General features: G+C 50.9%; 3 protein-coding genes across 3 annotated transcripts; all 3 read right to left on the bottom strand.

Annotated features, from left to right (window-relative positions):
* Positions 1–1,561: 1,561 nt before the first annotated feature.
* PtrM4_139070 (SufI, putative multicopper oxidase) lies at positions 1,562–3,369 on the bottom strand (the record flags this gene model as incomplete). The annotated part of the gene is made up of 2 exons (XM_001938053.1): positions 1,562–2,889; positions 2,943–3,369. 2 exons carry the CDS (start codon positions 3,367–3,369, stop codon positions 1,562–1,564), a joined length of 1,755 nt encoding a protein of 584 aa, XP_001938088.1.
* Positions 3,370–9,259: 5,890 nt separating this feature from the next.
* PtrM4_139060 (Transcription factor involved in chromatin remodeling, contains bromodomain protein) lies at positions 9,260–12,134 on the bottom strand (the record flags this gene model as incomplete). Its single annotated transcript, XM_066109410.1, has 8 exons — positions 9,260–9,741; positions 9,791–10,451; positions 10,501–10,762; positions 10,812–11,281; positions 11,441–11,500; positions 11,552–11,594; positions 11,684–11,775; positions 12,045–12,134. The coding sequence occupies 8 exons, from the start codon at positions 12,132–12,134 to the stop codon at positions 9,260–9,262; spliced, it is 2,160 nt and encodes a 719-aa protein (XP_065960332.1).
* Positions 12,135–12,571: 437 nt separating this feature from the next.
* On the bottom strand, positions 12,572–13,988 carry PtrM4_139050 (SPS1, Serine-threonine protein kinase; the record flags this gene model as incomplete). The annotated part of the gene is made up of 5 exons (XM_001938057.1): positions 12,572–12,985; positions 13,039–13,424; positions 13,473–13,629; positions 13,682–13,889; positions 13,945–13,988. 5 exons carry the CDS (start codon positions 13,986–13,988, stop codon positions 12,572–12,574), a joined length of 1,209 nt encoding a protein of 402 aa, XP_001938092.1.
* Between the last annotated feature and the right edge of the window lie 767 nt (positions 13,989–14,755).

The following is a 14,755-nucleotide window of genomic DNA, read 5'->3' as shown; positions in this document are numbered from 1 at the left end:
AGGCTGGTAGATGTATCTAGGTACGCGAGCGCACAGAGTTAGGCCCATGGGTGCTCATTGTTGCAGTCGATACTGCTGGTGAGGCGAGGCAGCGGATGGATCTTGACGTAGTGTAGGATTTCAAGATTCCAGGCCTCCAGGCCTCCAAGACTCTAGCAGGCAGAAATCTAGTGACTGATCAGGCTGCATATCCGGTAGTCTCGATCAATTCACGCCTTTGGATTCATAGCCAGAAGTATATGTCTTTTCGGGGAGATTTATTGATGACTACCAAGCTTGAGGAAAGGTTGGCTCACTTGTCTTCGCACCGGCAAATGCGTATTGTTAAAGAACAAGCCCCAAGGATGAATCTAATCACCGGTGCCAGGATCTCTTGCCCCTCCATGTATTATAGCTACAACTGCTGCGTCGAAATCGCGCATACAAAGAACCCCACATGAATTAGATCAAAACTCAACAGGTTTATCCTCACTGCGGAAGAAAACATCGATATTCCCTTGATTCGTTTCGTGAAAGACGCGCCTAAGCAAAGAAGGCGAAAATTTGAACCAACCGTTCCATTGGTCCTCTCCTGTACCTTGGCGACTCTTTGCACTAAGCAGTACAGGTTTCTCTAATGTCGTATAATCCGCAGATAGCAGTTTGACAAATGCGTTGTAGGCATTGTATACTAGACGGGAAGGGCGAGCGCCTTTCGGTGGATGTATCCCCAATGGGCTCGGGCGCCTTCTCAAGACTCTCGAGCGCCTCATCATCAATAACGATGCACCAGCGCCACCTTGGTCCGCATCTCTCTTTATCGATAATGTCATCCTGAGGTCCAGACTCATGGGTCTTCTCGGGGCAGCATCTTGGAACATAGTTTAGACAGAAATGCTTACAAACGTCGAGGGACGCTTTGAGCATGTAGCAAATGGGCTCGAGACTTGAAGCGTCTATCATATGCTGATTATATGGCTCTGGGTAGGAGTAGCGCAAGTTGTCGGCTGCGTGGGCGTAGACCTTGCGGACCACTTCTTGGAAATGGGCGTCGTCGACTACCAATTCAAGCCATCAGTAGTTAGACTTGTAATCTTTTGCTTCTTCTCACTAAATCGATGTACCGCATTCACCTACGTCTCCCGCCCCTCATGGACGCGTGTAGGTGCCATAGACGTAGAAGCCCCAGGTTGGATCGGTCCAGTTGCTTATAGTCCGCAAGAACTGCTTACTCTCTTCCTTCTTGTGAGCGGATGATGAAATGCTGGGTATTTCTGCTTTGCGCTTTGGTGTGTTCGTTAACGAAGGTCAAAAGCCAGGCATACAAAAAAAACAGGATTATGAGAACATCGGGCAGGTCACGTGCTGATCCTGCCCAACCCCCTTGCAACGCGAACTAAGAATCAATGTGACAGGTAAACTTAGAGAAATCAAGGTGCATAATGAATTTGGAAAATTAAATTAGAAGAGTTTTCGTGTCGTTGTAATATCTACCAGCCAGAATCCCAGTAACGCCAAAACCAATATTTTACTCAGGAAATAGGAACATCAAAGTATTTACAGTGTAAGCTTCTTCCTTCGCTCATGTGTACTTCTTCCTTCTAATAGAATTCGTTGCCTTGGAAGTCCGGCGAGTAACAGCCTGTGCGCTACTGCCGCTGGTTCCTTTTCCGCCCTTGTCATTCCAGTACTGCGCGAGAGACGCCTCCATCTTCTCGGGATCAACGTAGGCTTCCATTGCCTCAAATTCGGCTAGCTTGGCAAGGATAGTCTCCTTCTTGTTGTCGTTGTCGTTGATGTCTTTGGAGCGGTACTTCTGTTCCATAGGGTCAAGAAACTTGGTGGTCTCTGGGTAACCCCAGTCAGAGAGGCTGGTGACGTTGAAAGCGGCCATCATGTCGTGGTCTTCGTGGATCAGGTTGTGGCAGTGGAACATGTAGACGCCGTCGTAAGGAGCGTAGCGCGCGATAACTGTGACTTTCTCGTTCTCGCCAAGCAGGACAACATCCTTTAGCGCTTCCTTCTCGTAGGGAAGAACACCTCGCTTGCCGCCAGTACGGGTAAGGATCTGGAAATCGACGAGGTGGATGTGGACGGGGTGACTCCAGCCACCGGAAGAGTTCTCAAGCTCCCAGACTTCGACTGCGCCACGCTGGGGCTTAGCGAGGATCCGGTTGTTGACATCGGCAAAAGTGACACCGTTGACTGTCCATTGGCCGTTCTTCCTCTCGAATTTAAAACTCTTGTCAATGCCAGTCTTCTTTGGTGGGAAGGGTACAGTGCGCAGAGACGTTGGGAGGGCTTTGTTTCCTGCTTGGCTGGAGACGGTCTTGCCGACGACAAATCGCATGACCTTGTTGGTACTGTTGTAGTCTTCGTCGGCCTGAACGTCACGGGCATTCTTCATCGTTACGTTCTTTCCAGCATAGGCACTGAAGTCTACAACGATCTCCCAACGTTCAGCCATGGAGATCTCGAGGTTGTCACTTGGCACAGGCTTCGTCATGAGCCCTGTGTCGGCGCCAATGACGTTGAAGGTAAGCTTCTTGCTTGCGTCATCTTCGAGTGTGAGCTTGAATGCGCGGCTGATAGAGGTATCCAGGATTCGCAAGCGGTACTTGCGAGGCTCCACGTCCATGTAAGGCCACGGCATGCCGTTGACATGAATAACATCTCCCCAGAGCGAGACAGTCTCGTCTTTAGGGTCAAAAAGGGTACCATCTGCGTTGTACTGCTTTGAAGCCAATGCAAGAGGTACATCATATGAGCCAGAGGGAAGATCCAAGGCATCCTCCGCAGGGTCTCTGAGAATATAGAAGCCGGCCTGTCCGAAGTAGGCATTCTCTGCTGTGTGGTAGATAGCATGGTCATGGTACCACAGTGTGCGGCCAGCTTGTTTGTTGGGGTAGTCTACCAAGCAAATTAGCTTTCTATGATATTTGTTGGGATTGATTGTTGCTTACAGTAATCCTTGTATTGACCATACTTAGTAGTGTCCTCAGCCCAGCCATCGAAGGGTGCTCGACTGAATGACCCATGGAGATGCACTGAGAGGTCTTTATCGCCGTGGTTCTTGAATCTTACGACGGCCTCCCTGCCTCTTGTCATCCTAAAGGTAGGTCCTGGTGACGTTCCATCATACCCAACAAGTCTTGCTGGCTTCAGTCCAGGGTATATTTGCTGAGTATAGGGTTTGACATCGATCTCGTAGAAGTCAATCTCGTTACCAGTAGTCGCATTCGTGTATGTGAATGATTTCTCCTTGTTTTGAGGGATTGGGAGCCGGTTTTGAAAGATTTGCTTGTACACAGGACTCAGCCATGCATCATCGCCGGCAAGTGCTTGTGATGCCAAGATGGCAGCGACTCCGACAGAAAGATAGTTCTTCATGATCAAGAGTATTAAGACTAGAAGGTGAGCAAGTATGAGAAAGTCTGAGCTGATACTGCACTTGACATGAGCACATTGTATGTCTTATATACTTCCACTCATCACCGGAGATGGGTGCCTTAAGGTCTCGAATATGCCATTTTTGGAGTTCTCGAGCCATCCGAAACACTTCACCATGCTCTTTAGCGTCAAGCGAACAGCCACATGTGCTCCAGGTCGGCGTCCGAAGTCCAAGCCCAGAATCACTTATCACCTGGTGTCTCCACTACCATCGCTTAGATCCGTAGTCTCGCCATTTTCACAGCGCCCTCCAAGCCGCTCACGATGTTGCCAAGAAGATGGAAGCCGTGCCTAGCCAGGGCTTGTCAGGCTTAGCTATGAGCAAGCGCCAAACGGCTGAAGAGTGGTGAAATTTTGGTGTGGGCAAGAACAACTAAGCCATGTTGGTGAACAACAATAGACCGCCTGGTCGCCACAGATCAACTTGATATTCGATGCCAATCTTAGAGCTATCATGTGTAAGATATATGCAAGTTGAGTATCTCCAATCTTGATCCACAACAAGAGCCATGCCTCTCTTGAGCCCTTAGTTCGAAAAATGACTTCTGAATCATAGAGGTCTTGTAGAAGAGAACGCATGCTAATCCAATAGAGATGATGGATTAGACCACTCTGAGACACTAGGTCCGGTCAAGCATGGCGAGATCGACAAAAGGGGCAAAGTTGAGGCGTACCGTAGAAGGTCGACAAGGTTTCGCATTTCGGAGGCGCTGGAATTCGCTTGCAATACGATACGAGCGGACAGCGCCCCCAGGGACTACCTGTCAGCAAGAGTTTGGCGGTCCCGTTCTACTAAGTTAGAGCCAAATACGTTTCTAGCTTGTGTGAGTTGTACAGGGCCAGGCAGCGTATGCTCGGCAGGCTAGGTAATGACCGGTCAAGGCAAAGGCTTCATCGGGAATTTTGTCGGACAAGAATAGCAGTATTGGGTCTGGGGTGGTCGTGACGGTTCCTTGCCGTCCTGTCAGATTCATGGATGCTGTTCCTGTTGGCGAAGAGAGTGTTGGAAGCCGCAATGGCGAGGTCTAGATTTTGGTAACGATCGACGCTACTTTAGCGCCCGCCGCCCTTGGCATGAAGACCCTCAGCTTATCAGGCGAGGCCCTTCAAGCCACCACGCCTCTCTATGACCTGTCCTCAGCTGTCTCTCATGTATTCCCTAGCACTGGTAACGTGCGGGTGTCTCACTTGCCGAAAACACGGCTTTCTTCCTCGTCTGATCAACATGCAGCACTAGGCGACACCGAAGTATGTGCTTTGCACGTGGGCCACCACGCTTTTGGTGGTGTGTGATAACGTTCAAATCAGAGGCAAACGAGTCAGCAACAAAGTCAGCAATGACCTTCAGCAACGACACCAGGGTCCATGGCGGATGCCACCTGACTGACCATCGTCTCCAGATTTTCAGAATAAAATGGAGGCGAGCGTATCGTTTCTTCTTCACCTGCTCGGCGATGGGATGTTTTAGGCGCAGCATCCGAGCATTCGGCAGGTAGCGGCCGCCACATTTCAAATTTCGTCCTCTTACCCCTGCATAACCCCACGGGGACCACACGAACACGCGAGCTAGGTTACACTAGATCGGTTTTGTTCCATCACCAAGCCAGCAGACTTAGAGATTCAGACTAACAATGCTTCTATTCCAACAGTATTCGAATATTGTGAAGCAAATTAACACTGCCTGATTCTCACATAGCCAGTGGCTGTTGCAACAGTACTTGGGTTGCCAGCTTGTCATATCTTTACTTCTTCTCAATTCAAGTTCAATCCTTCGGACCCCACGCTGAACTGCAGCACTAACAGCTGCTGGTACACGGCATATCATGCATTCGCCAACGATGGCCTAGCAAGGCGGCCATCCAATATCAATATGCAGATCGCCAAGTCCGCTGAGCAGGCCATGAAAGCTTGGCTCTACTGGATGCATGAATACGAAGAGCCTCGGCTGCGACTCTCGCTGCTACTCTAATGCAGTGTGCGATGATTAGGTTAGCTCTTGCCTCTTCCGTGGTGTTGGAACCTCGGCCGTTCGGTGCAGAAACGTTTCTTTTTCTTCGTACAGACGCACCTAAACCCACAAAGGCTGTATCGTGGCATCGAGATCGTTCATTGCAAGAGTGCGCGTTAAGGACAAACTCAGCAATATTCACAGTCAGGTTTTGGATGTTTGGATCACGAATCGAAGACCTGTGCGCAAGTTCTACCGAGGGGTAGTTGTCCACATCCAAGAACAAGATCAGTTGTATGATCTCGAAATAGCATCTCAGGGCTACTCCACAAACCCATAACTCGCGGGGTCACGGTCGCACTACCTGCTCTTATGAGTATACATAAGCGAAAAAAGTAAAGATGTCAGATGGAACGATACGATCGTACAGTTCAACGGACACTGTTATCGTACAGTAAGGCTAATGATGAAAATTCTGCGTATGACTAGGGTGTTGTGCTGATTAGGGGTGAGCTGAGCAGTCTAGAATGGCATTCCACAGCCCTCGGGCATTCAGCTATACAATGAAAGCCTTCGCACTTCAGCTTTGCGCCACACACCCTCTCCATGAAAACTTCCGTACAGACAACACATGCCCTAGTCGCAACAACGTGGCTTTCCAGTGGATTGCTTGTTTTGTATCTAATATCTTGGCTGCTTTTTCCCGTTATTCATCATGCCAAAGCCAATGCCAATTTGGTCATGGTAACGGTAGTTTTCTATTACAGCACGTGGCCAGATCAAGCCAACAAGTGTTTTTTTCCGAACTCGCAAAAGAACGACACAAGATCCCCTCTCATGTGATTCAATATCAGGGGTATTAGAGATTGAGTACCTATTGCCTGCAGTGCTTTTACAACATCGATGCATTGTGACCAAAAACAAACGCATGGGTTATTGGCCCATCACTTGGTCTGATTACCAGCTATGATGGACGACCTGACACCTCGACCAGTCACCTAGCACTTCTATTCTTGAACAAGTCAGCTGCCTCTAACCACCTATCAAATGTGAAAGCCATGAGTGTATATTACACCTTCCTTGCCTGCTATGACGAGAAATTACTATACCAGACTAAGAATAGCGTGTGTATTAGCTAAGCTAGACAGCTGAGCTCACAGCATCGCGATGAGGCCACTGCCACCATTCCTCCGCGTACCCCGCAATTTCCATTACACAATCTCCACCACGCAACATGGCAACCCCCCTGTTAAAGTTGAATAATGGAATCTTCGATACGACACCAAAAATGGATTGGCAAATCAAGACGTCAGTCAATCGACTGCATGACATATTACCTCTCATATTAAGAAAGTAACAGTGCACATCGCAACACCATCGAGTCCCCAATCTTGCGCCTACCTAGGGAACTCCGTGACGAGATATGGAAGTTATGCCTTCCCCTCACTATCCGAGTCTCAAAAAGGTTTCTTCAGAAAACAAACTCAACGCCTAGCATCCTCATAGTATCACGACAAACTTACGCAGAGACAGCTACGATGGATTATCAATCTCTTCTGACATGGTCCTTCAGCTGCCGAGCGCGATATGAAGACTGGTTCTGGACTGCCTTACACAAGAGAAACAAAGTACACAGACTACAAGTTTGCGCTGATGTCCTGGACTTGTACGGTATGGCAGAAGTAGAAGATCCAGGATATGAAAGTAGCGATGATCTAGGCGAGGAAACGTCTGGAGACATCGGTCTCAGTACACCAAAGCTTCAAGCATTTTCAAATCTGGGAGAGTTTGAGGTCTGGGTTCCGCAGACAAATATGGATGCGGATTCTGAAGATGATGAGGATGAGGATGATGGCTTGGGAGAAGAGGAACGAGCGTCCTACACTACAGCGAGTAACTTTGAAGAGTCGACTGAGAACTTCACGAGAACTATGCGGGATAAGAATCCGAGAGTCAAGGTTACGTATAGACGGTTTCCAGACAAGAGGGCTATGAAGAAGTGCTGGTTCGACCATTCATAGAGAAAGCTCTAAATTGTATATTCAGTTCCCCCACGAGAAGAAAAGAATACCCAATCTGCCCGCCACATGCATTTTCAATACCTGAACATACCTACCACTACTACCCCATGATGACCTCCCCCTCCCAAACCCCAGCCCCCACTTTTCCTCCCCCAACAATCCCCATTGCAACGTCACTAACCCACCCTTCCACCAAAATACATACATGCTCCCTCATCAGCGTCTCCCCCTCCTCATCCACCACCAACACCGTCACCATCCACTCCCCACTGACCCCGATATCAATCAACGGATGCATATCCGGTTGCGCTGCCTCACCCGCCCAGCGATACATACAGGAGTGTGTTGTGAGAGCCGGCGGTACCGCTTTCTTTACCGTATCCAGGAGGGAGTCGTGTAGAGATTGTGAGACGAAAGCTGCATCGGTATCTGTGTGTGTAGAAGAAGGCGACGAAGGAGTGATGGAAACACAGATGAGCACAGACTTCGTCTTCTTCTCCACTACCGGAATCATCCCCCTCCCGACCAACTTTTCGTAAACAGCAAACTTGGCATCTACGATATCAAACACCATCTTCTTATCTTCTTCCCTTTCCTCCTTCTTCACCCCATCACCCTCCCCATTCTCCTCATCCAAATCCAACCTCCGACTAACCCCATAATACGGCGCCTCCCTCACAACCCCCAAATCACTCAACACGCACATATACAAATACAGGGGTAACTTCTCTCCACTCTCCCCCGTGTCGTCTTCCAGCGCATGTGAGTACCCGGTGTCTGTATCTGGGGCGCGGAACCGCATGGCACCTGTTACGCCTTGCAGACGAAGCATGTCGCGGAAATGGAGTTTGGTCCAGTGGAGGAAGGTTGAGGCGGTGGTGGGAGTGGGTGTGAGGAGGCGGGGGTGGACGAGGAGAACTCCTGGGGGGTGCCATGTTGGTTATTGGTAGATGGGTTGGGAGATCTGGAGTTAGGTGTGAGTAGCAGCGCCCCCCCCATCCTCTATTATAACCCACCACACCTCCCCATGTCCCACCCACACACACCCGTCCACACCTGTACCCCCGGTGACGCAGCATACCTCCCTCACGAGAAGTTGTAGTACCGCATTACGCACTCACACCGCTCCTGCACGCGCAATGCAAGCGCGTTGCTTTTTATCCGAGGCGGGGATCCTCAATCGAAAAGCCGTGGGTAACACAGAGAAACGGCTTCAGATCGTAGGTAGAAAGCCAGATATCGTGGTACACACATCGTATTCTGTGTACCCAAAAAAGCGTCGCTTATTCCGATCAGAGAGAAAGAGGTCAAACGCACGACAGACGATTGTTGCACGCCACATGACAGATACCCACACACGACATGGTCTTTGCAAGACGTTCTTTCGTACACATTAGACTAATCAATTGCATCTTCGAAATCCTCCTCCTCCTTCGCTATCGATGCCGGACGTACGTACGTCTTTGCCAATCAATGGTTCAGGCATGCATCCCCAATTGTACTGAATCGCGGAATTAAACATCGCGCTTTCCCCATCCCCATCCCTTTCCCCGACCTGACCTGACCTGACCCGAAGTGACCTACGCGACCAAAAATTGACCATCCACCCGTATCCTTTCCACCCAATTTGAGGTATATCACCGGAAGACGAAAAAGTAAGATCAAAACAAAAGCAAGCCATGTTATAAACGCCACAACTCTCGATGCTCTTATGCTTGCTCTTAGGAAAGTGAAGAAACAGCACACAACACCAGCCAATCCTAATCCCAACTGTATTGTAGATATAACGGGATATATGTATGACCGGTGGGCTCGGGAGAAATCGGTACTTTTGAAGCCGTCCGTCGTGTGCGAGCGTGTCCTAGTTTGCTGGTGTTCGTTGTAGATGCAGGAAAATGGTGCACTTTTCAATCTCGACTTCTTCCTTCTTCGCGCTGCCACTCTCGACCTGGCCTTTACGCTCCTTCTCGGCGACAATCTCGACTTCGATGCGGTTCACGCCAGCAGCCAGTTTGCCCTCAAACAAGGGTTCGCCCTTCTTCTTGCCGCCTTCGTAGCCAGGACCGGGACTCGCACCGTTGATGCCTGCGGTTACGGGGACACGGTTGGCCTCGAGGGTCTTGTTGCCGTTCACGGTGACAAAGAGGCGGTACATGCGGCTTGTAAGCGCAATGGGAACCCTAGGTATGACCTGGATATAGGAGTTGGTGGGCGCGACAACCATTGTAGCACTGTACGCTGTCTTCCGCTTGTCCGCCAGGATTTTGACAGACCAGGGCGCAGTTGCAGCAAGAGCGGGGTGGGTGTTCAATGTGATACTTGGTATCAATGCCTCTTGATGGCCTATCAGATAGTTAGCAATGAAATCACGAAAAAGGCTGCGTGTACTCACTCTTTAGTGGCACCTTCCTGAAGCTATCGACACGAGCAACGGGTGGAGGTGCGTAGTAAGTCGGCTGATGCGGTGGGACGTAGTTGCCATTTTGCACGGCACCATTTGGATGCGGACTACCACTCGCCGTTCGTGAGACAGCATGCGGAGGAGCCATGTGAGGAAGCGGGGTTTGTGCCTGAACGCTAAGTCGTGAAGCCTGACCATCGGGTGCAGTGCTTGCTGGCCTGACAGCACTCAAAGAAGGAGATTGGACGTCTTGCTTCACACCATTAACTGCTGGCGGAGATCCCGCCGTCCTGGTTTGGCTAGTAGAGAGAGACGAAATTGTCGCAGCGCCACCTCTCGGACCGGTAAACGGGTTGGCAGTTGCAGTGGGTGTCGCGGATTTTCCAGGTGGAACGGGGGACCGATTACTACCCATGCTGTCAAGTACATGTCGCTGTTGTCGTAGAAGAGCATCGTTGTCGACAATGACACCAGGGGTAGCAGAATCGCGTACGCTTGGAGTGTTCGGATCTGAGCCTGGAGTCGGTTTGAGCTTGAGCTTGAGCTGCTGCTTTGGAGCTGGTGCGGGGGTAGACATGTTGAGCTTGAGTTTCGGTTGCGATGGCTCGTTGACCTTGGACTTGGCTTCTTCGAGCTTCTTGTGGAAGATTTCCTACATTTGTCAGTGTGTGGAGAAAGAACACGTTGGATAGTATGCATACCTCGAGTTCAAGCGAAAGGTTGTAGATGTCACTTCCATCTTCGTTGTAGATACGGGCATTCGTCCAAATCAAGCTGAAGCTGGTCTCGAATGCGTCCCAAGTTTTGAAAAGAGTGTGTCCTGTCGGGGGGTCACGTCCTACAACACCGCGAACCTTCTTCTGTATGGCAGCCAGAGACATAGGATCCTTAATCAACTGGTAATAATCTTTCAAGCTGCGCGAGGGCAGGTTTTGGAAAGGTAGAAATATCTGTAGGCCTTGGCTGAGGGATGTTAGCGTGAACGTGATGCAGCATGGCACATGCGACTTACTCTTCGTAGTCCATAATCTCCCTCACGATCTGCTCTTGTGCCTGCTGGAAGGTCTTGCCCGTGTAATCTGCGCTTTCGTCGTCGTCCGGTGCAGCAGATGCCGACAGTCGCAGCTTTGAGGGTGCCGGTGTAGCCGATGCTGCAATGGCAGCCGCTCGCCTGGGGCGGTCCGTATCTGGGCCAGCCGGTGTCTGTTTTGCAGTTCGTGGTGTCGCCGCAACACGGGGCGGTGGTCTTGAGGGAGTCGAGTTGTCCTCCCCAGGAATCGGTGTAGCTACAGCGGCATAGTTGCCGTCCCTATATGCAGGGTTGTGCTTGACCATCCAGTTCGAAGCCGTTTTGCGTAGACGCTCGGCATCCTCGTATATAATCGACTTCTTGTCGTTGTATGCTTTGGCGTTGTTGACCAGACGTTTACAGTCACTCTCGACCTGGGCGAGACTGGAGTACTCTCCATTATTAAGTTTTGTCTGTGAGACATTGATCAGCAATGTCCCGCTAGAATATTCGATTCACAGGAAAGGAACGAAGTAGTCGAGATTGACTTGGTAGAAGCAAGTGGCCTGAGGCAGTTCTGGGAGAGGAGTGGTATCAGATGAATTAACATCTGACACGGGAAAATAGCGTACCTCGATGGTGTCAATGGCAATAGGCAGCTTGGTATATTCGTAGTACTCGGGTACTTCATTCTGGACGAAATGGTCAGTTGAGGGTATGCAAGGAGGGCATGTGGAGCGCACCTTGTCTGGTAGGGTGAGGAAGTGGACTGCTATGGGTCGTCCACTGCGTCCTGTCAGTGCCAATTGCTACCATTGCTCGCGAGAAAGGCCGGAAGCTGCCAATGCCACACTAGTGACCAACATGGCACGTACGTCTTGTCTTTTGCCTGCTTCAAGCTGTCGAGGAACTTCATGCCCGCCGCCGTTGTCGACGCTACTGTCTCTGACTTTGAATTGGTGTCGGTCTGCACGCAAGCGGTCCGGTGTCAGCGATCATTCCAAGAATTGTTTCTACATGTTCCTCCATTGTCCGTCTGCCACGCCGGCGCACGCGTGGTGTTGCGGGAGCGAGGAGGGGCCGGCAGCGGGTGATGGCCTACTTGTCGAGCCCCCCAGGTGTCGCGCGCTCCTTGTCTGGTCTAAGGACCATCCCGCATCGCAACCAACACGCTTCGTGCATCTCCAGAACGCAGCAGACGATGCATCAACCACCACCACCATGGGCTGCACGTACCGTCCCTTTCTGTCGCTTCGCAGGGCGATTGTCGCTATCACCCGTAGCCGCAGCAGCGCCGCCGGCTTTGCGCTTGGCCGCACTCTCCATTTTCGCTTGTATCGGGATCGCGTAGTCTTTCCAAGTCAGGTCTGGGACGTCTCAGTCCGGGTAGAGAGCGTGGTGGGGGTGCAGTGAATTGCGCGTTCAGTCGTCGACCCGGGTGGACGCGCCGCAGTGTTCAATCTAGGTGCTTCGCGGTTCGCCAAGCATGTGCACGGGCCACGACTATTACCGGATGCTCCTCGCATCAACTGTCAAGTCACAACTTTGTAATCACAATTTCACCTACTTGTTCAAACAGTACAATATGACAAACATCAAACCGCATTTTCATACATGAATCCCTCGTATTGTCCCAAAGGGTCTTCTATGGAGGGCATCCTGGCTACTATCTTCCAGGGGTATATAGGGAACAATGAGACCCTTCGCTTCCAAACCAGACATGTTTGTACCGAACCCCAGGCTTGTGTTCATGGTTCCATCTATCACTTCTTTGGTTCTGTTGCGTGCTTCTCAAACTCTGCTCGCGCTTCCTGCTCTTTCATCTCACGCACCTTGGCCAGCACTACTTCTCGGAAAATGGCTCCCTTGGCGATCCTGCTCAGACGTCCAGGGCCTTTTCCTGTGCCTGTATTCTCCTTGGTCGCTAGACCCGCGTCTTCGGCGGGTTTTGCGATGGCCTCGCCTGCAGCTTCGCGAGCATTGGCTGGCACGTCCGCCTCTCCGGGAACGGCTTCTTCCTCGTCTTCTTGCATCTTTAGCGCTTCAATGCGATTCGCAAGCTTGACGAGCTCAATACCACGCCTGAGACGGGCCTTGGCCGCATATGCCTTGATCTCAGGCACCAAGTTGTGGTCCGTGGCAGTGCTTCCGCTGAGCCACACGTGTTTGAGGGCAGCCTGATCTTGTTAGTTGTCTGCCTGCCTGCTAATAGACCAGCCGCTCCACTTACTTGACTTGTTGGTCGCTTGTTTGGGTCTGGCTCCAGGAGTTTCTTGATGAACTCCTTAGCCTCAGGGCTCACTTCTTTCCAGTATCGCTCGTGGAAGATGACGCGACCATTCTTGCATTCCTCAATTAGGTCCGCAAGGTTCTCTGACCTGAAAGGCGAGTATCCGCACAGAAGTGTGTATGTGATAACACCCATGGACCACATGTCAACGGGCTTGCCGTGGCCCTTCTTGAGCATAACCTCAGGGGCAGCATATCCAAACGAGCCGGCCATGGTGGTCAGGACTTCGCTCTTCGAGTCGAGCATCTTGGCGATGCCAAAATCTGCAAGTACGAGGGAGGAGTTCGCGTCGCGCGTGAGATATAGGAGGTTCTCTGGTTTTAGATCTATCCGCGAATTAGCTGCTGAACCTTGGGCTATCATAAAGAACATACCTCTATGGACCACATTGTTTTCGTGGAGGTAGTTGACTGCATCGAGCACTTGACGGATCGTCTCAGCTGCGTCTTTTTCCGTAAACTTTCCCTTCTCGCAAATGCGGTCGAACAGCTCTCCACCAGTCGCCAATTGGGTCACGATGTAGTACTTGTCCTGGTGCTTGTTAGTCCAACAAGCCCATGAATGACAGCAATTCTTTGCATACTCTTGACTCGAACCAGTCGTGGAACTTGACAATGTGCGGGTGCTTCATGCGCTGCAACATCTCCAGCTCGTCATAGACCATCTGCTCGTTTCCGCGCACATTCTTCTTCAGGATAATCTTGACAGCCACCTTGCCCTCGGGGCAGTCGGCTTCCCGAACGATACCATATGTGCCAGCGCCCAATGTCTTTCCAAAGCGGTATCGAGATCTGCAATTGGCTCAATCAGCATGGGTCTGAATGCGCGGGGTACGGGAGTACAAACTTGCGATCATAGCTTTCGGGCTGGCCGTGCAGCTTGTTGAGCATATTGGTCACTGGACAAAGATTGTCAGTAGGGCAAATCGCGGAGCAAAAGAATAAAGAGACACCAACTCATGATGGGCAGCTGAGTTGCAGTTATAAGACTGCAGTAAGCTTGTTTCGTGTATTCAGGCTGAGGATGTGAGGGTTCAGGTGCCTATCAGGCGCGTTCAGCTGATTGTGGGGGTTGGTGAGGGGTAGAGGGAACGCCCGTCAGATGGCAATGCTTTGGTAGGAGAATAGATGGGGTCGAGAAGGAATGTCGTGAAGAAGAAGCACACAATGTATCGGGTCAGCAACAAGGGTCCACCGTCCTAGAAGAGCAGGAGTAGCACCTGGCCTGGCTGTGGGGCAGGCGCATTCGAGGGTCGTGTCCGCCTCGCGGCTTGCGGCTGTCGTTTGGGGCGCAGCCAAGCACTAACTTAGTTGCGCACCTCCCAACGCTTTTCTCGTAGCCATGTTTCCAAGGCCGGACGAAACTAAAAGGAGAGAAACCCTTTACTACTGCAATAAGCTCATCAATGCAGTCAGACGCTGAGTGTATCGTGGTTGACAATGCGTATTGGACATAGACAGGTGGTAGTGCTGTCGGCCAAACACGAGGCATAAACACGTCCCAAGCAGCCGACTCCGCGTTTCCACAGGTCGTCGTGTCGCATCATCAATAAATAGCTTATGCATGCATTTATGCTCCGAGAAGAACAAAACATGTAAGGAACCATGGTTGCCAAGAAGGAAGGAAGCCATCTTGTGTCACCGCAGGCGCAAGGCTG

Source organism: Pyrenophora tritici-repentis, chromosome 8 (assembly GCF_003171515.1).
Source record: "Pyrenophora tritici-repentis strain M4 chromosome 8, whole genome shotgun sequence".
In the NCBI taxonomy this organism is placed as follows: domain Eukaryota; kingdom Fungi; phylum Ascomycota; class Dothideomycetes; order Pleosporales; family Pleosporaceae; genus Pyrenophora; species Pyrenophora tritici-repentis.
This window is presented reverse-complemented; position numbering and strand designations above follow the sequence as displayed.